Genomic DNA, 26,449 nt, shown 5'->3' on the forward strand with positions numbered 1-26,449 from the left:
ATCTCAGTGCATCACCCTCAGACCCGCCCCTCTAGACCTTACCTCCCAAAGACCCGCCCCTAAGCCACATTTACCCCCCAGCCCTTCTGGCAGTGAGCTATTTCAAGCTTTCCCCTCTTGACACACCCCACAAAGCCTCACCCCCCAGTAACCCCCACCCCTGTCAGTGTCCCTGGGGATGGCAGGAGGTCACAGCTGGAGGTTGGGTCCCAGTTACACCTGCCGTTGGCCAGTGCCACTGGAGAGCAGGCTGGGATCCCCCCGTGGGCTCTTTCTCAATTTGGCAGTAATGTGGGCCCCTCTACACTGTCTCCCACCACTCCATCTTTTCCCACCAGAGCAGCTTTCTGGAAATATCACCCCATTCTTGTCACCCCAACTCTAAAGGCCTGGGGTGCTTTAAGGCCCATGGATGGAGCTGCTGCTCCTCCAGGCCTGCAAGAGTCCTCAGTCTAGGCAGGATCTCGCTTAACTCCCACCAGAAATGTATAAGGTATGTGCTGTTAGTGCTTCCCATCTAATAGAGGAGGAAAGGGGACCACTCTCAAAGGCTGCCCATCACAGTCTGACCGTGACCCCCGCACCCCATCCCCAGCCTGGGTGCTACTGCAGGTGTTACTGCCAAAACTTCTCACGACCCCAGTAAGGGCGGTGTTGAGTGATCTCCTCGGCCAGCTCTGCCCAGCATTCCCTGGGGCATTCTCTGGCGGGGCTTACAGATACCTGGGTGCCTGTCATACAAGGTCAGGTGAGATGGTGCCCTCTAGAGGTCTGCCAAGTCCTCTAGGACCTCCAAGTCCTCCAGCCAAGTGGGGAGGGGACCACATCTCTTCTATGACAGATTTTCTTCCTTCCTTCTCTTCCTCCTCTCTCTTTCCTTCCCTCTTTCCCCCTCATCTATCCATATACTCATATGTTTCTTCCCATTCATTAATCTTTCAGCCCATCCATCCATCCATCCATCATCTATTCAAAGATCTGTATATGTGTCTACCCTTTCTTCACTTCCTCATGCTTATTCTCCTCCTGATACTTGGGGAGCATGGGAATTTGAGGGAGTCTGTGACTCTTCCTGCACAGTCTGACCTTTGGCCTTTAACTTTTACCCAGAAGACATTTGAGGTACAAGATCTCCAGTTCTCGGAACATTGGGCCTTCCTGGTTAGTATTATTATCCCATCCTCCGTTGCCTTGACAGCCCCCAAAGCCTTCCCGGAAGCCCCTAGTTCCCCTAGCAGCCTGGCCTTGCAGCCAGAACTGGGGCAGGTTAAGCCAGGACTATATTTATCATGGCCATTTCTTCGATGCCAATATTAAGTTACCGTCCTCCTGAAGCTGGGCCCAGCCAGCCCCACCCATACCTCCCCAGGAGTCAGCGTCCTGATGGGCAGGGCACACAAAGTAGGACGGGTAAGGGGTGCTGGGCACTCACCTTCCATAGCATCTGAGATGCCGCTATCTGCGCTGCAACTCTGCCTTGGGGGCCCCTTCTCCCCGAGTGAAGTGTCCAGGCTGCCATTGCAGTCTTTGCCGTGGGCTGGGTCACCGTCTGGCTCCCCATCTTCCAGAGCCTGGGCAGCCTTGGCCTGTGGACCAGCAGAGTGATGGACATGCAGACCATTTGTGAGCCAGGAAACTGGACTAACTGACCTTCAGAGCCTCCTCATGAATCCTTCAGGATGGGGCCCCCTTCTCTTGGCCCGCACTCAGCCTAGTGCAGGTGGGGGCAGAGGGAAACCTCAGTGGTGGTCCGAAGTGACTGAGGACCCTTATGAGATGATGAGAAAGTGGGCACCACTTCCTGAGGCCTCAACCGGCCCTGCCTTTCTCTCGACATGGACCCATATTATGCCCAGAAAGAATCACAAAATCATAGATATTTGAGCTGGAAGCCTATTTCTGTTTTAACTACCGCAGATTCCTTGTTACACATAGCAGGGGGAAACTGAGGCACAGAGCTGCGAAATGCTCTTTCTATTGCTTGGATGTCTCCCATCCAACCCAGGCCCCTAGCCTGGGGCCTTTGTCCCCCCTGCCTCGTGCTCTCCCTCACCCTCGGCCTGCCCAGGAGGACCCAGGCTGAGGGGTGGGGAGGTCCCCGGGTCCTCAGCCTCTTCCCTCTGAGTCCAGACCTTCTCCAGTTCCTCCTGGTGTTTTTTGATTTTCTCCAGCATCTGCTGAAACTCCTCTTCTTTCTCCTGATCCTCAGCCAGGGTGGCCTCGTTCTGCTCAGCATAAGCCATGGCCACCACCGCCAGGATCAGATTGATGAGGTAAAAGGAGCCCAGGAAGATGATGACCACGAAGAAGATCATGTAGGTCTTGCCAGCTGCTCGAAGGGTCTGGGAGCAGGGCAGGACAGGAAGTATCACACGGCGCCCCGCCTGCTCTCACCCACCGCCCCTCTCCACAGCCCACCCACGGCCCCAAGAGGTAAATGGAAAGGTCCCTTGCAGAACCTGGTGGTTTGGGGCAGGGCACGGTCATCCTTGGCAGGCTAAACCACATTCTGGGGAGCTTCCAAATGTATACCTGAGACCCGGACTTTCTTGGTCTCCTGGCTCATAGCACCCTGAGGGCCCCAGCCAGACATCTTGGGATCAGTGAACATGGGCTTTGGGGTCAGCTTGAATCCTAGCTTTGCAATGGTGCCTGGCATCTAGTAAGAGCTCAACAGGTAGTAGGGCTGCATTCATTAATATTATCAGTGTTAGAAACATCACCAGTGACCAGAAGGCACTATTGCTCCAGACTCAATCTGCCTGTTCTGCAAAGAGAGAAGCTAAATAACTGTGTCTGAGTGGAGTGTACGCTGCCCTACTGGTTGCTGTGAGGACTGGGGGTCTGTGCCAGGCCCAGGTCTCAGCAAAGGTGGAGAAGGCAGAAGAGGCTGTGGCTTGGATGGGGCAGGCACCCAGTGTTGGAGGGCTCTAAGATCCTGTGTGTAGGGCCACCAAGTGGATGCCACAGATAAGGCAACCCTGCTGGGGGACTCGCCAGGTGAGGAAGAGGCTGCAGGAATGAATGGAGGTGGTAATTGGGCTGAAGAGGAGGGTGGGGGCAGCTTTACCAGCTGGAAGAGGTTCTCCCAATAGTCCTGTGTCATGAGGCGGAAGAGAGCCAGGAAGGCCCAGCTGAAGGTGTCATAGCTGGTGTAGCCATAGTTGGGGTTCCGCCCAGCCTTTATGCACTCGTAACCCTCGGGGCAATGCCTGGGGGTAGAATGGGGGCTGCTTTCAGGGAGGGATGAGAGCGCCAGTGGGGGAGAGGGGAATATAGGAGCCCCAAGGGAAAAAATCCTTCAGGCCTGTTTGTCCCCCAAACGGGAAAGTGTTCCATCCAGGCCCATAGGTTTTCCTCACACTCCCATCCACCCAGGTCCTTGGCCCTGATCAGCCCCCACTTCCAACACCCTGGGGCATCTCTTCCCACGGCCCAGCATCTTACCCAGCGTCACTGCTGTTCCCACAGAGCAGGGCGTCGAGAGCACCCTCCAGGAAGTAGTAGTTCCCTTTGGGAGTCAGAGGCCACAAAGGACACATGTCACCACAGGGACACAGTGTGGGCATGTGTACCCACTGCACACCTGTGGACACATCTGTGTGGACCACACTAAATAGATGCTCCCTGGGTGCCCCTCGCCTCCTTCATGGGCAGCCCCAAGTCCTTGGGTCTCTGGCGGGACACCCTGCAGGGAGCTCAGCTCCCAGTGGTGTCAGCTCAGTGCCTAGAGTGGTTGCACGGTCGGCGTACAGCACGGGCAAGGAGAGACGGGAAAAATATATGTGCATGTGTGGGGGGTTAGCGAGTCCCCGCTCAGCGTCCCCGACTGAGGGCTGAGGCTGGGGGCGGGGGGGAGGCTACACTCCAGGGTACCAGGGTGTAGAAGGGTTACTTTTTTCTAATTGGCCAGATGGCACTGAGTAGACCGGTAGCGGCCGTGTGAGAGCGTGTGCCCCTGCGTGTGTGCCTGGGAAGCGTATGTGGACAGGATGTGGGCGTGTGGGTGCCTGGTGGTGGCCCTCCCAGGGAGCACCTAGGTTAAGGAATAGGGAATCTGGACGATTGCTTTTTATAGTGGGACCTTCAGGATTTTCAAAGTAATTTGGCATTTGTTGTCACATGAACCCTTTGAGAAAGGCGTTGTCACCTCAGTTTTACTGGTGAGGATTCTGAGGGGACTCAGAAGTTTATCCAAGTGGTAAGTGATGGATTTAAGCTCAGGTCCGCCCCACGCTGTTTGTCTTGCAGGGGGCTGACCTCAGGGTTGGGACTGGCCCCCCTGGCCCTCCAGCCTCCATCCTTACCTTCATCACTGATGTAAGCATCCCAGTCAAAGGTATAGTTGCTGGCCCCGCTCTCCTGGCTGTTCCAGGAGCCATTGCCGTACCACGTGTCATTGCCGTACCACGTGTCATTATCATGCCACGTGTCATTGCTGTACCACGTGGTGTTGGTGCCGTTGAAGGGTGGGGGCCAGCGCACACACTTCTGTCGCAGGTTTCCCATGAAGAGCTGCAGCCCCACCAGGGCGAAGACGCTCAGACAGAAGACAGTGAGGATCATCACATCCGACAGCTTCTTCACCGACTGGATCAGGGCGCCCACAATCGTCTTCAGCCCTGACCGGGAGGGTGGGTGAGAGTATGGGTGGGGCAGCAGGCAGGGCAGGGTGGTAACTCACTCCCTGCTCTCTCCCAGACTTGACCTACTCCCTCTCATCAAGACTTGACTTACCAAGGGCACCACTTCCCTGAAGCCTTCCCAAATTAGCCCCACCCTACTCTGATCACATCCTTAGTCAGGAGCCTCCAATTGGCCCGAGCCTCAGCCACCAGGAGAAGGGACTATGAAGACTTCACCAGGTCAGCGTTCCCAAAGCACATTCTATGGAACCCCAGTCTCCCAAGCAGTGCCCTTAGAAGGTGGAGAGGGTGGGGAGGAGGTTCAATGCTTGGGCAAGGCTGAGCGATATATTTTGCTCCTGGACAGTCAATGTGCAGATCCTCTGATCAAAGGCTCTGACAAGTCCTGCAGAAGCAAACAACTTTAGTAGCATGTTTCCTGAACTTCTTTGGCCACAGAACCTTTCTCCTTATAATGCCTATTAACCTGCAGGAACAGTGGGTTTCATTCTGGGAAGCTCCAGACTGGCGTTGCACTATCACTGCATTCCGCCCCTTTGGGTGGACAAAGGCATAAACAGCTCTCTGGAGTTCCAGGGACCAGTTCTCATCATTTGTGGAAGAGCCACAGCTTCTTTTTTGGGTCCTAAGTATAGCGTCTCTCAGTTCACTATTTGTTTATTTCTTCTTATCCTGGCATAGACAAGAGAAGCTCAGCGGCTTTCTCATAAAGCCCTCCTTCCCCAAGCTCTCAGGATGCTGGGAGCGTGGCATCGAGGAAAGGTGTTGCAGCCTTGGCTCAGTGGCCAATGGGTGGCTGTCCGTCAGCACTTTACCTACTGGGGTGTCCTGGGGTCTCCCTCCCGAACTGCAGTAGGGAGGTTTTGGTCTAAGGGAGAACTAAGGTACTTTCCTTCTAGCATCCAGACTGAACAATTTCCCCTCGTCCAGAGCCTGTTCTCCATCTCTTTCCAGATTGTCTTTCTCTCCTTCAATGAACCTTCTCCAGTTTCTCGGAATGCTTTTTTGAGGGTCTGGATGATCCGGATTCTATTTATTTCCTGCTTCCTGAGGCATTACTGTGGAACCGCCCGGCCCGTGGCTCGGGCGTGAGCTCCCTGCGGAGCCCTCGGGCCGGGACTTTCCATCCCCGGCTGCTCCGTCTCAGCTGGAGGGCGCTGCTCTGCCCTGCTGCTTGTTTTATTTAACACGCACACTGTGTTCCAGGTAGTGTTCCCAGTCCCTTATCGACATTAAAGCATTTATTTCTCACCACAACCCAGTGCCTGGCACTATTGTTATTCACATTTTACAGATACCGAGGAACAGACAGTTTAAGCCACTTGCCCAAGGTCAAAGTTAGGAAGTGGTAGATGTTAGAACTGAACACGGGTCATCTGGCTCCAGAGTCTGTGCTCTAACCACCTTGCTATGCTGCCTCTCAGACGCCCAGCCTCCAACCCAGGGCTCCTTCTCCTCTCTGGCCACGACAGCTCCTGTGTCCAGGTTTTGGTGTGTTTTACACGTACAGCCTGGGAGTCCGTTTGACTCCCTGAACTTGAGTATCGGGTTCGGGGCCTGGGCATGCGGGGAGGCCTGTGGACCGGGATGTAGGGTCCCTGCACATCCCCAGTACCTGGGATGACTGTGATGGTTTTCAGGGCCCGCAGCACCCGGAAGGTTCTCAGGGCTGAGATGTTGCCCAAGTCCACAAACTCCGTCACGTACCTGGTTGGGGGGGGGGGGCAGTTTGGGGTGAGGGCTGTGTCAGAGCTGAGGGTTGGTGAGAGGGTAGAAATCAGGAATCCTTGTAGCTGGGGTTCCCACAGGGGGCTGGGGAGCAGGTCAACAGCCTGAGTTTCCTATCAGGGCCTGAGAGTTAGGAAAGTGCTGGGGAGTGGGAGTAGCCCCGTTCTTTCAGTGGGTGAGGGCCCGTGAGACTGGGCTCAGGGTGCTGCATGCGGGTGGACACGGCATGTGGAGGGGCAGCAGGAGAGCCCCCCGAGCCAGGCCCTGGGGACAGTTGCTTTTGGAATTGTGCATACAGCTCTCTGTTGGCACCCCTGACTCAAGGTCCCTGCAGTACACCCCTCTGAGAGGGTCAGCTCCAACGCCTGGCCCTCAGCTCTCCCCTTCCCTCAGCCTCAGCCTCAGGGCACCCTGGGCCCCTGCTCACGCCATCACAATGACGCAGAAGTCCAGCCAGTTCCAGGGGTCCCGGAGGAATGTGAAGTCGTCAATGCAAAAGCCTCGGGCCAGCATCTTGATGAGGGATTCAAAGGTGTAGATCCCTGTGAAGGTATACCTGGCGGGGAGAGGGTCAGCCAGGCCCAGGCATGTCGTACCTGGGCAGGGGTATGGGTAGCAATGATGGACCTCCCAGGAGGGAGGGGAGCAGAGATGAAAAATGCCACCCTGGGGCTGAGGACATTGGCGAGAGTGACGATGTGTGCCACCCTGGGGCTTAATGTGTTGATGGTGACAGCGACAGTACATGTCTCCCTGGGTCACAATCCTCAGAGTGCAGACACCTGGGATGGTCTGTGTGCCAGGCCAGTGGGGGTGGCGTGGGGAAGGTTGGGGAGCAGGACAGGAAAGAGACTTACTCCACGTTCTTGGACCAGGGAGGTGGCTCATTCATGGTCATGAACACACAGTTGGTCAATATGGTGATCATGATGAACATGCTGAACAGCGTTGGGAGGTCAAGGAAAGTGAGGGAGCAGGTGGAGAGGGAGGCAGACAGAGGGCCTTCTTGCCAAGAACACCCCATTTTGCTTAGCCCACCCCCACCCTGCCACTCCCCACCCCTGCGCACGCCCCACTTGGGCAGGATATGAGTGGATGAGCACCTTGATAGCGCTGCGTCTGATGATGTTGAAGGGGCTCAGCAGGTAGAGAGCGGGTGTGGCAGAGAAGCGGAAGATGGCCTTGCCCTTGTTGAGCACGATGAAGGTCTGAGGCAGGGAGAGAGCTGTGAGGCCTGGGGACAGGCAGACAGATGGACGGCGGACAGACAGACAGAGGAAACCCTACCAAGCCCGGACCTTCTTGTCGCTGTAGTAGGGGTCCAGGTCCTCCAAGGGGATGCCGATAACCTCCGGTGGGGGGTCCCCGTAGATAAGGGGCAGGCTCTTGCCAGCCTCCAGGTCACTTCGTGGCTTCCGTTCAGGCTCCTCGATCTCCATCTGCTTGTTCCGCTGCTGCCTGGCCTCCTCCTCCACTGCCCGCTGTTCTATGGCTGCCAGGGACTCCAGGGTGAAGGGGCGCAGGCTCTGGGGGCCCAGAGGCACCACAGTGGGCAGAGACGGGCGGGCCATCCTTGCATCCTGGGCTCAGGAGCCAGGGGGGCGGTGGGCAACCAGGGCAGCTGTAACGTGCAGCCCCCAAGTGCTGGGCGGCCACCCCGCCCACGGGCCAGGCTGGGGAGAGGGGTGCGCAGGCTCTGTTGGGACTGCGAGATGTGCCTGCAAGGCCTGGATGCTGCTGCTGTACAGGTACCAGACACCCCCGAGCATCACCCCTGAGCCCTGCACCACATTCTCCCCAGCAGGGGGCTGGCTGCCCTCAGGACTGATGGCAAGCCAACCAGATCCTCTTAGCCTTAGGGACTTGGAGTCAACTGCCCGGTGCCCTCAAATGCCTCCTGGGCCCAAGCTCTGGGTACTGCGCGGCTTCAGCCTGCAAGGAAAGAGAGAATCACAACAGGCTATTATGCCCATGTGGCCTCTACCCCAACGTGAGGAGGAAAGGAGTCAGATGTAAAATGTGCCGGTGGGTGCAGAGAATGGGCTAAGATGAGGTCCTGGTGAGATCAGCCTTAAGCAGGAATGGCAGATGGATTTCACCTGGAGGGCTGGCTGTGATTGGCTGCTATTGGCTGCCCAGAGAGGAGGGCAGAGACCATCAAGATTGCAGCCAGACTCCGTGCAGAGAGACTGATGTGATTGATTAGTGATGTCTGCCAGAGGCGTGTGTCAGGAGAGTGTGGCATATTTGCCTGTGTTTGCTGTCCCTGGCCTGGGGAAAGGGAAAGGTATGGGGATGTGGAGCATCCTGTCCTGACCTGTGAGGAAGTTTGATGTTGGGCTGCAAGAGGGAAGAAGGGAAGGCTCTAGGTCCTGCAGAGGGTCCCACCAGCTGCCTCCCTCGGGACCTGTGGGATCTAACCCAGGGCAGGCAGGGGAGATGGAGCAAGAAGATGCAGGGTGTGCGTGGGGGGGGCACTGGAGATGCTCACGTGGAAAAGGAGGACACACCCAAAAGGCCGTGGGCAGAAGGAGATGGGCAGTTTCAGGGGTGGGGGCAGGGCTAGAGCTCCCAGGGACTGTTTTTGGCTGGTGGTCTTTGTATGAGCTGGTGGATGAAGGGGCACCCACCAGGAGCTTTAGAAGCCTGTGAGCACTGTGTGGACTGTGTCTCCAGGGCCAGTCCCTTGGCCTCTGCTGGCCCCTGCCCAGCCATCCTGAACCTGTTCCCTGTGGAAGGGAGGTAGTGGGTCACTTCTCTCCCACGTCCTGGGGGATGACCCACATCAGCAGGCAGGCACAGGGAGACCCAAGAGCCCCCAAGACAGAGCCCTCCCAGAGCCACCCAGAGCTACACTGGGGGGTGGCAGCCTTCCCCCAGTGCACCCACATACCCTGCAGGGTCTCTGTACCAGCCAGTGCGGGCACTTCCTCACGCTTGGCCAACAGGTGGGGAGGGCGGCCCAGGGAGCAGCCAGAGCCACTGGGCAGAGCTGGCCACGCCCCCGGCCTGGCTGCCCAGCTGCTCCCTACCATCATCGCCCGGGGAGTCGTGTTTCCACGGGGATGACTCTGCTCATTCCTGCTGCCCCTGTCCCCCAGCTGCTCCTTGGCCCCACTGTGTGCGTGGGAGTGCGTGTGCATGAGCACACGTTCACACACACACACACACACACACACACACACAGCCTGAAACCACCCCCCACACAGTACCCATCCTTGTGCCCTGCCACTTAGCACACACCTTCCCGCCTTCATCGCCACCACCTATCCCACACACATGTCCATAGAGAAGACGCTGACCTGGCAGGTGACCCTGGAGGGACCCTATAGCTGCTGGGCACCCTCCCAGTTCACAGGCTCCACTTGGCCACAGTCCTCTGGGAGCCCAAGTGGCACTACAGACAACCAGAGTCAGACTGGCTCTGGCCCCAGTACTCGACACTACACTCACCGGAGTCCCCAGAGGCTCCCAGCGGACAGCCCCAGTGGTTGCCTCTCAGCTGCCCCTCTGGCCACGCCTCCTCTGCGGGCTCCTCCTCCCTGCTCCTGGAAGAAGCTGCTTCTCCAGGGCCGGGTCTGCAGCCCTGGTTCACAGCACGCACCGCCCCCACTGCATCCCCCTCTGTGTCACCTCCTTTCTGGGATCTCTACCACATCTGTTCCCGCCTCCCCCATGGCCCCACACCTGTCAAGCCACCGTTCCCTTCCTTGTGAGCCGCAGCCTGCACAGCTGTTAGGTCAACGGTACTCTTACCTCCTTCTGTGGTTGGCTGTTGGTGCCTGTCTCCCCTGCCACACTCCTTGTGGTCTCCACTGAATCTGGTGCCTGGCACATTGGCACCAGACCCACAGATGGCACTGCCAGCCTGACACCTCCTCCTCTTGTCCCCCAGCTGGCCCCAAACGGACTCTATCTTTCCCTTCACAACTTGCACTTTGCCTAAATTCCTCTCCTCCTATTCCCTCCACCAACCCCAAAGCCACTTCACCTCTGGATGTCTTGTTATGCGAGGGGGAAAGTGTCCTCCTCCACCAGGCCAGCTGAAGGCACAGCTCTGGTTGGTGGCTGGAAGCACCCTGGTAGTGAACCTGGTCAGTTCCCACACCCTGCTAATGCTCCTTCCTGTTGCTGCCTCATTGCCCCTCACCTGCTCTGTTCAAATGAACTCCCACCTGCCTCCCTCCCCACTGCTGGGCTCCCCTCAAACCCACTGTCCGAAATTCTAAAATCACAACTCTGATCTTGTCACTCCCCATGATTAATCCTTCAGTGGCTTTCCACTGCTTAATTGCACATCCACTCTCCTCCACGTGGCCTTCCTGAGGCTTTCTACGTTCTGATCGCTACCTTGCCACCAACCCCCTCCCATTCTCTGGCCACGTTACCTCCATTTATACAAATGGTCCACGCTATTGGGTTGGCCAAAAAGTTCGTCTGTTTTTTTCCCCACATGATGTCTCTCTCTCTAGTAGTGCTTAGTTGTCTTTAACTTCAGATGAAATAATTTTGTTGGATTGTATTGTGACAGCTGCCATAACAGCGTGCATTAAAAAAAAACTTATCAAAACTGGTAAATTTTTGTGCAGCCATTTTAATACTGAAAATGGAAGAAAATAAGCAACATTTTGGCATATCATCCTTTATTATTTTAGGAAAGGTAAAAACGCAACTGAAACGCAAAGATTCGTGCAGTGTGTAGAGAAGGTGCTGTGACTGATCGAATGTGTCAAAAGTGGTTTGTGCCGTTTCTTGGTGCCACTGACATTTTGGCTGAATAATTCTTTGTTGTGGGGCTTATGCACCGGAAGATGTTTAGCAGCATCTTCCCACTATCCCTGGCCTCTACAAGCCAATGGTGACAGAATGCCGATCTATTCAAAGTATCTAAGTCAATAAACTTATTGGTGAAAATGAAAAATGTGTTTTTATTTTACGGGATAAACAATGGACTTTTTGGCCAACCCAGTATTTCCCATCCTACCTGTGCCTTTGCTTATGGTCGTTTGCCTCCTAGAGTACTTTTGTTTCTCGTTCCCCTGGAAAGCTTGAATTTGTCCTTCCAGACTTAACCTACACAAAAACACCGCTTCCAGGAAGCCCTCCCTGGGAACCCTTAGCTGAGAGGACCAATCGTTTGTACCAGCAGTGCATCTGATGGTCAATAAAAGTTTATCAAAAGAATGAATGAGTTACAACACTTCCCCTTAGCTCCTTTCTCTTTTAAGCACACCCTGAACCTAAATCGTAACTAGAAGTTGTATCTCCTCTGATACGGCCTCTTCCAGCACTCCCCCACCCTCACTTCCTACCTCTGAGCTCAGCCCAGGCGCCGGCAGCGGTAATCCTTGGGCTTCTTCCAGCCTTCAGTCCTCTGGCCCTGCACTGTCTCCCACTCCATCAGCCCCTCTGACTCTGCCTCCCTCCTCACCTACCCTCTGTTTCAAGAGCCATCATCATAATCTTGCCCTAGAAAACACCCTCAAATCCATCCTCCTCTCCTTCCATCCCACTCACCTGGGGAAACCCCAGCCTGCTGTCTTGAGTCAGCCCCTGGGAGGCCAGATGTCTCTGGGGCAAAGGCAGGACCTGGCTGGCTTCACACCAACTTCACACCTACAACTCCACGTTTACCCCCCATCCTGTCCTGTAAGTGCGGGTTTCTCTGGTGACCTCACTTTTCCAATTTTTGGGAACAATGACTTCATGCCTTGTGTTCTTTCCTTAAACCTCCCACATTCCTCCCTATGGTGCTCCCAGCTGGTGACTTTGCCTCCAGTACTCACTGAGAGCCCAAGGGCCATCATGCACGGCCAAGGGGACACAGCCCTCTTTACCACCTTGCCCCCTCTTCCTCCACCCAAAGGCCAGGCTTCCCCTTGGGCTCAGGCCCCCACCCATCATCCCTTCCCGAGGACTTTATTCTCCAGCTGTCTTCTCTCTACCACCATCAGCCTCTCCCCTCTTCAAAATAATGGAGGCCATGACAAAAACCACCCGCCCGGCCTCATGCCTCCCTTCATCTATTGCCCTATTTTCTGTTACTCTTCATGAAGCAGCTTCTTGGAAAGTATCTACACCAGCTGTCTTTACTTCCTTACTTTTCATTTGCTTCCCAAGCCATTCCAACCTGGCTTCCATTCCCTCAACTCAACTGAAACAAGTCACCAGCACCCTCCCTGATGCCAAGTCCACGGAACACGTTTCTGTCTTCACCTCCCTCAGCCGCTCAGAAGTGTTCAGCCCAGTTGGCCCCAGCCCCCTCTGGAATGCTCTGTTCTCTCAGCCTCCAGGACAGCACACCCATGGTTTCCCTCCTGCCTCTCTGGCTGTTCCTTCTCAACTGACTTTGCTTGTCCCTCTTCCTAAAGTTTCTCAAAATCTAATCTGGGTCTGGATGGTATCAGGTCCATGACTATGACTAGCGTTACAGGAATATGATGAACTTCTCCTTTGAACCTGGGCTGCTGGACCGTCCCATGTGTGGAGCTAACAGGCAGCCCAACCTACAGTGTCTGCAACAACACACTTCTGTTCTTCCCACAGTCCATTCCACCCACATCTGTTCCATCCACAGTCTTCCTCAACCCAGGAAATGGCACTGCCATCCATCTGGTTGCTCAAGTCAAAAACCGGGGTGTCTCTCTGAATTCCCTTTTTTTTCTTCTCCTTCTACATCCGATCTGTCCAAAGTTCTGTCAATACCATCTCAAAAATACCCCTGACCTCGCCTTTTCCCCTGCTCCGTATCACAGTGATTTCTTGCATTAACCTGTTTCCTGCTAACTGCTTTTGTCCTGCCCCCCAAAACTAAGCAGCCAGTGGTCTTCTCTTTAAATTTGTTTTTATTTGTTGATTTCAGAGAGAGGTAAAGGGGGAGAGAGAAAAAAAAAAACACATCCATTTGTTGTTCTATTTGATTACACATTCATTGGTTGATTCTTGCCTGTGCTCTGACCGAGGATTGAACCTGCAACTTGGGCACATCAAAATAACACTCTAACCAACTGAGTTGCCTGGCCAGGGCCTGATGATCTCTTAAAAACAAAAAACAAATCATGTTTCTCCAGCCTCAAAGATGAGTAGGTTATGAACACAGGGAAACAGGAGGGAAGGGCACTCCAGGGAGTAGGAACAGTGAGAGCAAAGACAGAGGTGGGACATAATAGGAACTACGCTGTGTCAACTCTTGTGTAGGAATTTGGGGGAGGTGGGTTGGAAAGCTGGGCCAGAGCCTGGAAGGACAGGTCTAAGAGTCCGCACTTCGTCCTGCAACCTTGGAGAGCCCCTCGCAGGGGTGGACCAGACTGTATGGGCCTTCTGCCCACCCTCACAATGTTTTCAGCATAGATGGGATAAGCTGTGTTGGACACTAGTGGAGGAATGGAAGGACACCTGGGATGTATGCACAGTGACTTCCTGGCAGGGTCAACATGACAATGCCCCACATCATGGACTGGGTGTCATGCTGGCAGATCTCCATGGCCCTTCCAGCCACAGCCTGAAGTAAAAGGATCCAACAGGGTAGTTCGAATCCTCTTTTTACAGCCAAAGATCAGACTCTAGACTTGGCCCTGGGCCGCAGATGTGGCCCAGGCTTCCGGGGTGGGGCCCCAGGCAGCGTATTTCCACTGAATTTAAGAATATTGGAGTTGGGACTTCCGGCCAAGGTGGAGGCATAGGTAGACACACACTGTGCCTCCTCGCACAACCAAAAGTAGGACAACAATTTAAAAACAAAAAAACAACCAGAATTGACAGAAAACTGAACTGTATGGAAATCCGACAACCAAGGAGTTAAAGAAGAAACATCCATCCAGACTGGTAGGAGGGGCAGAGACAGGCAGCCGGGCAGAGAGGACTCATGGCAAGGCGGTGGCTGGAGGACCAGGGCAGGCAAGGCGGCGGCTGGTGGACCCAGTGAGGCGGCAGACTGCAGACTGGATGGTCTCACATTCGCACAGAGATAAACTGGGAGAGACAACTGGGGAGCGCCACTGGCCACACAACTCAGGGGCCCAGTGTGGGGAAATAAGGCCTCAACCACTGACTGAAAACTCCTGGGGGGTGGAGGCAGTGGGAGAAACTACCAGCCTCACAGGAGAGTTCATTGGAGAGACCCATAGGATCCTAAAACATACACAAACCCACCCACATGGAAATCAGCACCAGAAGAGCCCAATTTGCTTGTGGGTAGCAGGGGAAGTGACTGAAAGGCAGCAGAGAGCAGAGAAAGCACCAGTGTTCCCCCTTGGACCCCTCTCCCACATACAGCGTCGCAACCCAGCAACATAGTTGCCCCATTCTGGTGAATACCTAATGCTCCGCCCCTCACTATGTAACAGGCATGACAAGACAAAACAAAACAAAAACAAATGGACCAACAAGAGAACTGATCAAAGCTCCACAAAAAACACAACTAAACGATGAAGAGATACCAACCTATCAGATGCACAATTCAAAACACTGGTAATCAGGATATTCACAGAATTGTTGAATTTGGTTGCAAATTAGATGAAAAAATGAAGGCTACGCTAAGTGAAATAAAGGAAAATGTACAGGGAACCAATAATGAGGGAAGGAAACTGGGACTCAAATCAATGGTGTGGACCAGAAGGAAGAAAGAAACATCCAAGCAGAAAAGAATGAAGAAACAAGAATTTAAAAAAATGAAGAGAGGCTTAGGAACCTCCAGGACATCTTTAAACATTCCGACATCCAAACCATAGGGGTACCAGAAGAAGAGGAAGAGCAAAAAGTGGAAAACTTATTTGAACAAATAATAAAGGAGAACTTCCCCAATCTTGCTGAGGAAATAGACTTCCAGGAAGTCCAGGAAGCTCAGAGAGCCCCAAAGAAGTTGGACCCAAGGAGGAACACACCAAGGCACATCATAATTACATCAGCCAAGATTAAAATGAAGGAGAGAATCCTAGAAGCAGCAAGAGATAAGGAGACAGTCACCTACAAAGGAGTTCCCATCAGACTGTCAGCAGATTTCTCAAAAGAGACTTTACAGGCAAGAAGGGGCTGGAAAGAAGTATTCCAAGTCATGAAAGGCAAGGACCTACATCCAAGTCATGAAAGGCAAGGGCTCTATCCAGCAAAGCTTTCATTTAGAATGAAAGGGCAGATAAAGTGCTTCTCAGATAAGGTCAAGTTCAAGGAGTTCACCATCACCAAGCCCTTATTATATGTAATGTTAAAGGAACTTATCTAAGAAAAAGATAAACATGAATAGTAAAATGACAGCAAACTCAGTTATGAACAACCACACCTAAAACAAGAACAAAAACAAACTAAGCAAACAACTAGAACAGGAACGGAATCACAGAAATGGAGATCACATGGAGGGTTATCAGTGGGGGAGGAGGAGAGAGAGGGGGGAGGGCAAGAATAGTATAGGAAATGTAGAAGCCAAAGAACTTATATGTACGATCCATGGACATGAACTAAAGGGGGTGGGATGTGGGTGAGAGGGGACATGCAGGGTAGAGGGGAGTGAAGTGGGGAAAATGGCACAACTAATAATAGCATAATCAATAAAATATATTTTTAAAAAAACTCGACTCTGCATAAGATGACCAAAAAAGAATGTTGGAGTTGCAAGGACCCAAGAGATCCACAAGTTCAACTCCCTCATCTTACAGATGGGGAAACTGAGGCCCAGAGAGGCACAGACTCTCCTCAGATCACAATTTATTCATTCAACAAACATTTCCTGAGCGTTTGCCCTGTGCCGGACTCCATTCTGGGAAGTAGGGCTATAACAGTGGCAAAGTCCCTGTCCTCACCAAGCGTGCATTCCAGAGGGAGGAGGCAGATAACAAATAGGAAAGCAAATAAGATAATTTTAGAGAGTGATAAATGAGAGGCCAAGCCATAATTAAAACCCAGCTCCCTGGGTGCCAGGACCGGAGCCCATTTAGGAAGTGAGAAGTTCCACTGGAACCTTTGTCAAAACGGAAGTTTGGGCAGAAGTGGTGGGTAAAGTCAGGCCACCGTGGGGGCTTGGAGGTGGTAAGCAGACAAGGATGGGTGGAGAGGAAGGGCTGGGAGTGGGGGAGCCAGGCAGAGCTAGCTGTCCTCAAGCAGGAAGCTGAGGGTGAGAACACTGGAGGGTGAGGACGCTAGAGGGTGAGGCAGCTTTTCTCTGGAGCTGGTCCAGCCCAGCACTGTCTATTTCTCTGTGGGGCTGCCAGACCGGAATACTCGACTCCAGATACAGGCCGGCCACAGAGAGAGGCCTTCTCTCTCAGGCCTGGGCACCCTTTGAATTCATTCATCCCGATATGGCATTTGTTTCTTCAGCAACCCACTCACAAGGTGGAGTTTGCTTTGCAATCAGCTCTAGAATTTTGCAATCAGCTCCAATCACCTCCATGAGCTGTGGTCAAATTAGATCTTCCCCATCCTATACATTGTACCATTGATTTTTTTCTTTTAAATCCAGGTGGACCTCAAAAAATATTTGCAAATTGAATCTAAGAGTGTATAAAAAGAATACACTGTGACCAGGTGGGATTTATCCGAAGTACACAAAACAGGTTGAATGCTAGAACATGAGTTGATGTAATCCAACACCTCAATAGGCTAAAGAAGAAAAACCACATGATTGTACTCATAGATGCAGGGGAAAAAAGCACTTGACAAAATCCAACATGCGTTCATGACAAAAATTCTCAGCAAACTAGGAATAGAGGGAAACGTCCTTAACCTGATAAAGAATATTTACAAAAAACCTACAGCTAACATAGTACCTAATGGTGAGAAACTAGAAACTTTGCCAGTAAAGTCAGGAACAAGGCAAAGATGTACTCTCTCACCACTCCTTTTCAAAATCGTGCTGGAAGTCCTAGCTGATGCAATAAGACAAGAAAATAAAATAAAAGATATACTGAAGGAAGAAGTAAAACTGTCTTTGTTTGCAGGTGCTACGATTGCCTATGTACAAAGTCTGAAAGAATCAACAAAAAAACCCTCCTGGAATCAATGATGATTATAGTAATGTTCCAGAGTGCAAGGTTAATATAAATCCAGGGTAGGATTTTACATGTACCTCACCTTAAGTTCTTTTTGTCCACTGTACTTCTTCATCTCTAATCTTTTGTGCAGGCCTGTTAGATCTTGATTTTTCCCTTTCAGTTCAAGGTCATTCCTCACAGTTGGGTGTCTGTGACCTTGACTATCCCAAATTATTGGCCAAACAAGACTTAGGACAGACACCACCACTCTCCTCCTTCCTGTGGACATATGCTTCTAGAATATTCTCTCCTAGAACACATGTGCTTTGGGGGAGGGGCCCTCAAGCATCCGGAAGCCTCCCTAGCCGCACTGTATCAGCTTGAAATCCCCCAAGAGGCCTCAGTCATGCTTCCCTCTTGCTTAGGATGTAAAAGCCACTGTGAGAAACTCTCCTGAAGGTGGAAAATGGATGTGACCTGCCCCTCACAGGCTGTCCCTCTGGGGCTTAGCCCTGAAAATGCAAAGGTATCTTGCTGACCTTGCTCGGGCCCCAGTTCCCACCCTTCCTGCCAACCAAGCTGCTCCTCAACTTCAGCAAAGCTTCTGGTCACCCACCAGAGTGTGGCTGTTTGGTTTCTCTGCAGATTGGGAGCAAAGTAACCCAGAGCTGTATGTGGCCAGGAAGACCCTTCAAGCTTCACCTGCAGTGGGGCCTCAGACTCGGAATTTTCTGGGAGATTGAAACAGGTCCAGACTTTTTCTGTCCTGGCCAAAGACAGCATCCGGCATCCGGGTGGCCTACTTCCCAAATTCCTACATTCCTGCTATGGCCTAACTCCAAGAATACAGAATGGGTCCCCATGTCCCCCTACTTGTAAATCTCAAGTCACAGCATTTTCTTAGCAAGGGCAGGGGCAAGGGAGGGGTGAGGATGGGAAAGTAGCTGTGTGTTTCCCTGTCAGCACTTAGGGCCTTGGTCTGGACAGGCCAGGGGCCTGGAGGAAGTCACTCGGGTGGCCCCCCTCCTGGCCTAACACTCTCTGCAGAGGAAGTTGGCTTCAAGAAACCTTGGAGTGTGGCCTAAAGCCCAGAGCCTAGTACTGAAACCTCCGGAACTCCCAAGGAGCCCTGAGAATTCTGGGAACAATCAGGGTGACATGGGGTACCCCTGGTGAGGGGTGGGCTGATGCTGATTGCATTTTGCATGTGACTCTCACTGGGCCAAAATAAGCCTCATTTTTTAGGCACCCGATTCAACCAGCCTGATGATTTGTCCCCTGGAAGGGGTAAGAATGATAATGATGGCCACATTTATTTTGCACTTACTGTATAATAAGGTTGGCTTGCTATTTGGGGTATATTGGCAGCCCCTTCTCCCACGATCAGCCCTCTACTTGGCCAGCACCCAAAGGCTGTTTAAGAACATTGGTTAAGCCCTGGCTGGTGTAGCTCAGTGGATTGAGTTCGGGCCTGCGAACCAAAACATCGTGGTTCGATTCACCGTCAGGGCACATGCCTGGGTTGCAGGCCAGTTCCCAGCAGGGGATGCACCAGAAGCAACCACACATTGATATTTCTCTCCTGCTCTCCTTCCCTTCCCTTCTAAAGATAAATAAATAAAAATTTTTTAAAAAGAACATTGGTTAGATTTCCCCCCAACATGCTTTCTTCCTGCTCCCAAACCTCACCCTTTCTCTCTATTCGGAGTGCTTCTGGTTGGCTAGGGGCTCGATGAGATAAAAACCCACAAATGGGCTAAGTTTGGGTTTTGTGAGCTGTGCCCACTCCTGGCTAACCCCTCTCAGCTCATCTGTGGGGCCTGGAAGTCTTTTCTCCCCAGAAGCAAAGGCCCGAGAGTGAACTTCTCCTTCTAAGACTGAACCTTAAATCAGAGGACTTTATCTCACCTCAAAATACAAAATTCCAAGCCTCACTCAGCTTGATAAAGAGTCTACTTGGGATGGAGGGGTTGGTTCCTCCAGCTCCCAAATCTCAGCAGCATTGTGCTGACAAGCACAGGCCCATGAACTGGAGGCCTCTCCAGTTCATCAAGAAATAAGAAATATTTCTTGATGAACAGCGATCATGAATACATTCATTTGGTGCTTACTGTGTGCCAGGCACTGTTCCAAGTGCTTCGGATTCATCATCCCAGCTAACAAGTGGCAGAGGAAGGATTCGAATGTAGCTCTATGGTGCCAAACCCACTTGCCTGCTACTGCAAACACCGCCTCCCTCCAGCCCTTTGGAGAACTGGGCTGGGCACAGCTGCCCTCCCCCAGCACAGGGCACACCCAGGTTGAGGTCCTATCCAGGGGGCTCCCTAGGGTGGTCTGATCCTCCCCTGTCTGTTCTCTGCAAAGGACAGACTAGAGCCCTTGGGCCAAGCCCCTGAAAGGCGTGGGTTGGGGTGGGTGTCTGGCAGGCCCTGGCAGAACCAGGCTCAGGCTCCCTAGGAACCTCATGTTGGTAGCTGCTGGTTGTGGGGCCTACGGGTCAACACTTTGATAAAGAGTCTTCCTCAAGGTTTGTTTTTTATTTGCACTAACCAACCCCCATATACTCCCAACTCCCTCTGCAGCCCACTGGTGCACACACTCACACACCCACTCCTTGCTTCTGAGAGTCATTTTCCACGTGCTCCAAAGGGTAGGAGGCTGGTTGGTTAGGCCTGCAGCTTCCTAGCCTCTGTTGGTTCAGCACTTTCTATGGAGCTGCCAAGCATGCTGACCCAGGCTCCCTGGATGCCCCTTCAAACCTGTGTGTGCACACCTCTCCTACACACACATCTGGGGCCACACCACGGCTCTTGGGCAGATCACACCTTGCACACAGAGTGGCCTCCCTCCATCCCTGGCCCCCCACACCTGCTCCTACGTGTGTTACCCCCCAGATGCGGGCCTCTGCTCTCTTCTCTCTCTGCCCCGCACCCTCACCCCTCCCACACCACAGCTGACAGGCCTTTTCCTGCCTTGAGTCCACACAAGAGGCCAAGAAGGTTCTGCAGAACTGATCCTGATCCTAGAAAATTCCAGGGCCAGCCTGTCTCCCTGGTTCCTCCATCAACCCTTAACCATCTGGGTAGGATGGGCTTTAAGCTCAGGCCCCAGGCCCTACCAAGCCCTAAGGGTTGGGGTCATGGGCACCAGCACCAGGAGGAGCGACCCTCTAGCTGCCAGAGGCACCGGGCCTATGACCTCCACCCAGCCACACACTGGCTGCCACAAGCTTAGAGAACTTTGCTCGACCCCAGAAACTGCTCCAGGGATGTTTTCGCACCAGCTGCCCTGGTAAAAGATCCTTCCCCAAAAATTAGGCCGACAGAGAACGTACAGGCCTCAGAAAAGACGAGGGCTACTGGCGGGCCTTACTAAAGCCTGAGCCCGAGGGTCCATGCCATGCTGTCTGCGCATCAGGACGCTCAGTGATCACATCAAACTCAGCCCCTGGGCCCAGAGGAGAAAGCTCTGCAGTCCTTTTGTAAAAGGACCACCCTCACCTGAAAAATACACCCTCCCAGCTCTGCAGAGATAAGGTCACCCTGCTTTCTGCTGAGGAGCCCCATCTTCTTGTAGCTCCTTCCCCATCCATCACCCCCACATTGGTGAGGCAGCCTGGGGAGAGCCGCAATGGTTAACTACAGGTTAATACTTCTGTAGGGCAGGCCACTTGCCACACCCTGTTCTGGGCACCTCACTTGTCCTGAGCTCACTTAATTGTCACCTATTATCATCACTCAATTCCACAGATGAGGAAGCTGAAGCGCAGAGCAGGTAAATAAATACCCCCAGGCGTTATTTACATAGTAAACTAGGGCCGGGAGCCCAACTCTCCACTCTCAAGAGACGTCTTGGCTCTGCACCACCAAGCTCTATCGCCCTCAGGACCTCCTTCCAGGGCCTGTCCGGTGGGGGCTCACAGACCAGTTAAAAACAGAGTGAGGTCGGTGACTACTGCACTTTCCGTCTCTGCTAGGGGTCCTGTGAGGAGAGGGGCAGCCTGCCCTGCCACTGGCAGAGCCCTGGGTTCCTGGAGCCCCTCCTGCTCCTCCTGCTGACCCATCCCCCCACCCCCCTCCAAGAGGGCTGTTGACCGAAAACCGCAGGGAATAAAAATAGCCGTTGCTGATGAGGCGGATTGGGCGCCAGAGCACATGAAAGGCCCGGGGCAGCGGCAATGGAGGTGGAGGCAACCTGGGATTCCCTGGCCCAGTAAGCACCTTCTGATGGAACCCTGGCCTGTCCCCGCTACTGCAAGGCTGGGGACACACTACTCTAGGACTACCCATGAGACCCTGCCGGCCCCCCACCCCCATCTCAGTGACGAGTTCTGCCCCCACCCGGCGGGTGCGAGGGTGAGCTCCTCCCTAGGGATCAGTGGCCTTGGCCGCTGTGGATGGGGCCCTGCCCCTCACTACCAGGTGCCTCGGGTAAGGGACGGGACCCTCTGGCCTGAGCCCTCCTGGGAGGAAGAGTCAAGAGACGGAAGGTTTGTACGACCTGTGCTGTGGGTGCTGACATCACCAAGCCCTGGTCCTTCCTGTCTCCCGATCCTCTCTGAGGCCCCCAGTCTCAGGTTTTTCATTTCTCTTTGATGCGTCCCCCTCCTCTCACCTGAAGAGATTCTCTCCCCTCTTCTCTGCAAAGTCCAATCCCTGCTCTCCTCTCTGGCCACACCTGCCCCTGGGAGCCCTCACCTCCCCTCTGTCATTATCTACACTTTTCTCTATTCTGGTGGCCAGAGTTGACCCCAAAGGCAGGGACCTTGTCAGGACCACCCCCAACTCTGGCCAAGAGTTCTGCCCTCAGCAACCTGCTCAGGACTTCCCCTCGGCCTGGGCCCCGGGGTCGGGTTCTGGACCAGAAATGACAAGCAGGGCCAGGCTGGGACAGGGCCACCTAGGAAGGACCCTTAATTAGCTTCTTCAAACCCTGACGTTCCAGACAATCTCTTGAGAGGTGCCTGGGATGAAAATGTGGGTGGAGCCTTGGGTTATGTCTGGGCCCCTGTGTTGTCACCCACAGGTGATATGGCTTCTAATACTAGTGCAATGACCACAACTGTCCACACCACTGCCACACAGAGTGAGGCCAGGAGCATCGGGAGGGTCCTGGGAGAACCAGCCCCCTCTGCCTTCAACCCAGCCCTACACTCCCAGGCCCTCCTTAGCTCAGTCCAGGGCCCCAGGGCTCAGTCACAGACTCAGTCACAGATGAGAGACAACGATGCCCACCCCTGGCTCCACCCACCTCTCTGTCAGCCCCTTCCCCCCAGACTAGCCAGACCGGCCACAAGCGTGTCTGTAGCTCCTCTCCCAAGCTGGTTTGTTCTCAGAGGCTGAATTAAATGGTTTCAAGCCTCCTCAGGGCTCTAAACTTCCCAGGCCCTGGGGTGATTTATTTCTGCCCTAGTCCCTGCTGCAGGTGGTAGGGATGGGAGGGGGATATGTTGTCCAGTCCCCACCTGGAGGGCCACCTCCCCACAGTGGGGTTCTGTGAGCTCTCATTTTGACCTGCCCCCTGCCCTGACCCCATGTCCCCGGCGTGGGGCGAAGGGCACAGACACAGTACTTAACCCAGGGGACTGGGAAGGGGCGCAGGCCTCCCTGCCACACCAGTGCATTCTTGGAAAGCCCCAAGCAGCCTCCACTCCACCCTCAGGGCCCCTGAGACAGGACTGCCCAACCTTTTGAACAAATGTCCCCCATCTGGTAAGCAACGGCCCTCACATGCTGCTGCCTCTCAGCTCCACATGCCTCTGATGGTCATGCAGCCACCCCGGCTCTGCTCGGGCCAGCCCTCCTTGTCTGCTAGCCAACTGCCCACCCTCCCGGTGTTCTGGGTGCCTTGCTCTGTTGGCAGGGATGAGGGAGGGGGCTGTGCTGTGCCTTCAGACAGCACCCCTATCCAGGGCTCCGGCCCCCACCCTGGCCCTGAGACTCCTCCTGAGTGTCCAAGAGTCCCCTCAGGCGGGCTCCATCTTTTTCCCCTCTCCGCCAGCTTTCTGGCCCCTCCTTCGGCCCCCACCCCTCCTTGGCTTTGACTTCTCCAGGAAAGGAGCCCAGCTTCGCCCGAGCGGGTGGAGAAGCAGGGTGGCGGGTGAGCCTGGCAGGCGGCGCAGCCTGAGAAGTGTCCTCTGCTGGCATCTCACAGATTCCTGTTTCAGCAGAGCAAAGGAGCCGCCCGCCACCCCCTACCGGCCTCCTGCCGCTCTCCTCCCCCCACAACTCTGCCTTCGAGCTGCAAACAGGCTGAGCGCGGACATTACTTTGGCTCCTCCACTCTCCTCTCCTGAAGAAATGCAGCCCAGTCTCTGTCCCTTGGGTCACCCCACGCCCGTCCGGAGCCAAGCCTTAGCCTCTGGGCCATTTGTGACCAGGGTGAGGACCCTTGCTGGGGGCAGAACAGCCAACCAGGCAGGGGCACAGAGAGCAAATGACAGGGTAGAGACATTGGGTTTGGGGGCCAAGGGTCAAGGCACCAGGAGCTTCATTCGTTCGGCAGGGCAGCTGAAGAGCAGGGCCCGGCATGGGCAGGACAGCGGTGCCCAGAACGAAGTGGTGACTTCCTCAGAGCCAGGCTGGGCTTGGGGCCAGGGTACCCTGCCCCTCGGGGTGGCCCGCCCTCGGGGTGCCTGGCCCAGGAGGGACGCGGAGGGGCACAGTACTCACTGTTGGATGGGAGCAGAGTGCTTGCTGTCATGCCCACCTCGGGCTGAGGCTTGACTCTGGGGGACTTGGCCCGGGGGCCGGGCCGGCAGGGACAGCTGCTGCCGCTGATGTCACAGGGTCATGAGTGAAACCTGAGGACTGGGCCAGTCTTCAGGTGGGAGCCTCAGCCGAACTTCCCTCCTCGGCTGTGCTGGGCTCAGCCTGGGCCTGTCTGGGCAGGGGGCCCACTGACCACGGAGCGACTGTGCGATGCACTCACTCACCCCCACGTGCACACGCACACTCACTGGGGCAACTGTTAGAGCCCATACACGCCCGCTCTCCCTCCGGTGACGAACGTACAGAAGCTCATTCTCATATGTGAGCCACCTTTCACACATGTCCAGAAACGCTCATGGAGCACACACACTCTCTGACACACGCTTGTGTACACACCCCCAATGCTCACATTCACACATGCTCAGCCATATGTGTAAGTCATCTGTACATTCACACGGTTGCCTGTGCTGCATGTTACACCCACTCACGTGCACTACTCACACTTATGGACACACTTCACACTCACATCTGGCTTGTGCAAATATATGTGTTTTTATATTATGCAGCCCTGTGTACTCTCCTGTCAGATGAACACAAATGCCACACGTCATGGGCACTAGACTTTATCGAGTGAACATCTGTGTGCACACGCTCACACTTGCAGAGAGCTCATGCATTCATGCGGGTCCACGCTCGCTACTTATACCCATGTGATTGTCTGCCCCTAAACACGCTCCTGTTCACAGGTAGAAAGGGCCGCCTACATGTACCTGTGGTCACTAGATTTTTATCAAGCGTATGCCTATCTGTACATGCACATCTACACATCACACACCCACACACACCAGTCTTGAGGGTCACTTCTCCACCACCACCACACACCCCCACCCCACTGGCTAGACATCCGTCCCTCAGAGCTTGGGGAGGGGCTGCGGTGAGGGAGGGATGAGGTTGGTTTAGCCCACCTCCTTCCACTCGGGGGCTGTGGTGGCCCCTAGTGGAGCAGTTGTGAAATGCCCCATCTCACAGCTGGCCCACCAGCACCTGCCCAGGCAGACAGCAGAAGCCCTGGGTGAACCCAGAATCCTGTGCTCCGAATCTTGCTGTCACTACTCCCCAGTCTCCCATGCTCATCCCCGAGTCTGTCTTCTCTGGCAGCCAGAGCCCTGTCTGAGCTGAGTCCAGGACAGAGTAGACTTTGAGAGGGGTACAGGGAGGCCCGGCGAGTGGTGACCCCCCGTGGGGGTGGGCCCAGCAGCACCTCTCCTCCCAGTGACTCTCTGGGGATGCAGCCTCAGTGTGGTGACCCTCCTTGGGGGCCAGGCCTGGCCGTGGTTTGAGCCTCACCTCACACCCTCAGAGGTATATCTTCTAGGCCCAGGTGTGAGCTTAATATTGAGTCTATGCCGGTCTTTATCCTGCTTCGCTCACTGACCTGACATTTCCCACGTAGCTTTGCTGCTAATGGAACCCAGTGTCTGCATGGGGCCCCTGCCCCTTCTTTGCAAGTGGCTGCCCCTTCTAGCATTCAGAGGAGACGCAAACATTTTGCCTCATATCCTTTCCAAGTTGTCTCCCCAGAACTGTTCCTCGGGGTCCCTGTCGTCCCTCCTGGCTCTGCTGTGGCTCCAGTTTGCTTTGCTGAAGGCGGCTCTCTAGAACTGCAGGTCACTGTCCCATGGATAGCATTCTGCTCCCCTGGGCACTGGAGCGAGGCGGTGGGAGGCAGCGGCTTTCCCACTGATGGCTCTGCCCCTTTGGTGTCTGCCTCGCCACTGCCCAAAGCTCCGTGGGGTAAGACTTGCTTCAGTGAGGGATTGGAGTATTGACTCACTAAGGGAATTACAGCCTGGGAGGAGCAGGGCTGCTGCATTCAGGCACCAGGCACAGTCGTCACCATACATGAGTGTATTTGAAAGGATAATTTTCTAGCGGATGGTAGCGAAATGTCTAGACGAAGGGGCTAAGTTTTCTAACTTGCACATGGTATCTTTTGGGTTAGGGGTGGGCCTGATTGGAAACAAAGCTGTATGTTAAAGGTGACTTCCCACAGCTAGAGAGGGATGAACACCTCCTACTCGTGGTAATTTTCTCCCTTCCTTTGGGGAACAGCTCCTCCCTATTCCGAATGTGTGATTCTGGTGGGGCTGCTGACCAGCCCCAGAGAGGGGCATGTGACCTAGGTTGGGTCAGTCCTCTAGGCTGTTGTAGTTGGTCCAAAAGCTGGCTGTGTAACTGAAGAAGGGCCAGTCTTAGCCCTCCCGGGGATTTATATGTACATGTAAACAAAAGAAAGTCACCCCTCTCTCCTCAGGATCCTCTAAATTTGTCTAGACTCACTGGGGAACATCGGAAGGTGCCCGGCCGTGCCTCCCACCTGTCTGATGGAGGAGGGGGTGAG

At 54.2% G+C, this 26,449-nt stretch overlaps 1 protein-coding gene across 1 annotated transcript in view; it reads right to left on the reverse strand.

The window, feature by feature from the left end:
- Positions 1–24,062, reverse strand: part of SCN4A (sodium voltage-gated channel alpha subunit 4) — a 44,585-nt gene extending 20,523 nt beyond the window's left edge. Inside the window, exons 1-11 of the mRNA XM_037128094.2 lie at positions 24,010–24,062; positions 7,673–8,306; positions 7,464–7,582; positions 7,232–7,321; positions 6,802–6,930; positions 6,262–6,353; positions 4,308–4,622; positions 3,448–3,511; positions 3,071–3,212; positions 2,133–2,342; positions 1,433–1,586 (exon numbers count right to left, since the gene is read on the reverse strand). Coding sequence (XP_036983989.2) covers positions 1,433–1,586; positions 2,133–2,342; positions 3,071–3,212; positions 3,448–3,511; positions 4,308–4,622; positions 6,262–6,353; positions 6,802–6,930; positions 7,232–7,321; positions 7,464–7,582; positions 7,673–7,945 — 1,588 coding nt within the window. The 5' untranslated portion in view covers positions 7,946–8,306; positions 24,010–24,062. The remainder of the gene's footprint in view (positions 1–1,432; positions 1,587–2,132; positions 2,343–3,070; positions 3,213–3,447; positions 3,512–4,307; positions 4,623–6,261; positions 6,354–6,801; positions 6,931–7,231; positions 7,322–7,463; positions 7,583–7,672; positions 8,307–24,009) is intronic.
- Positions 24,063–26,449: the final 2,387 nt, after the last annotated feature.

The sequence above is a fragment of the Artibeus jamaicensis genome, unplaced genomic scaffold, assembly GCF_021234435.1.
Source record: "Artibeus jamaicensis isolate MK-2021 breed Jamaican fruit bat unplaced genomic scaffold, CSHL_Jam_final contig_1998, whole genome shotgun sequence".
Classification (NCBI taxonomy): Eukaryota; Metazoa; Chordata; class Mammalia; order Chiroptera; family Phyllostomidae; genus Artibeus; species Artibeus jamaicensis.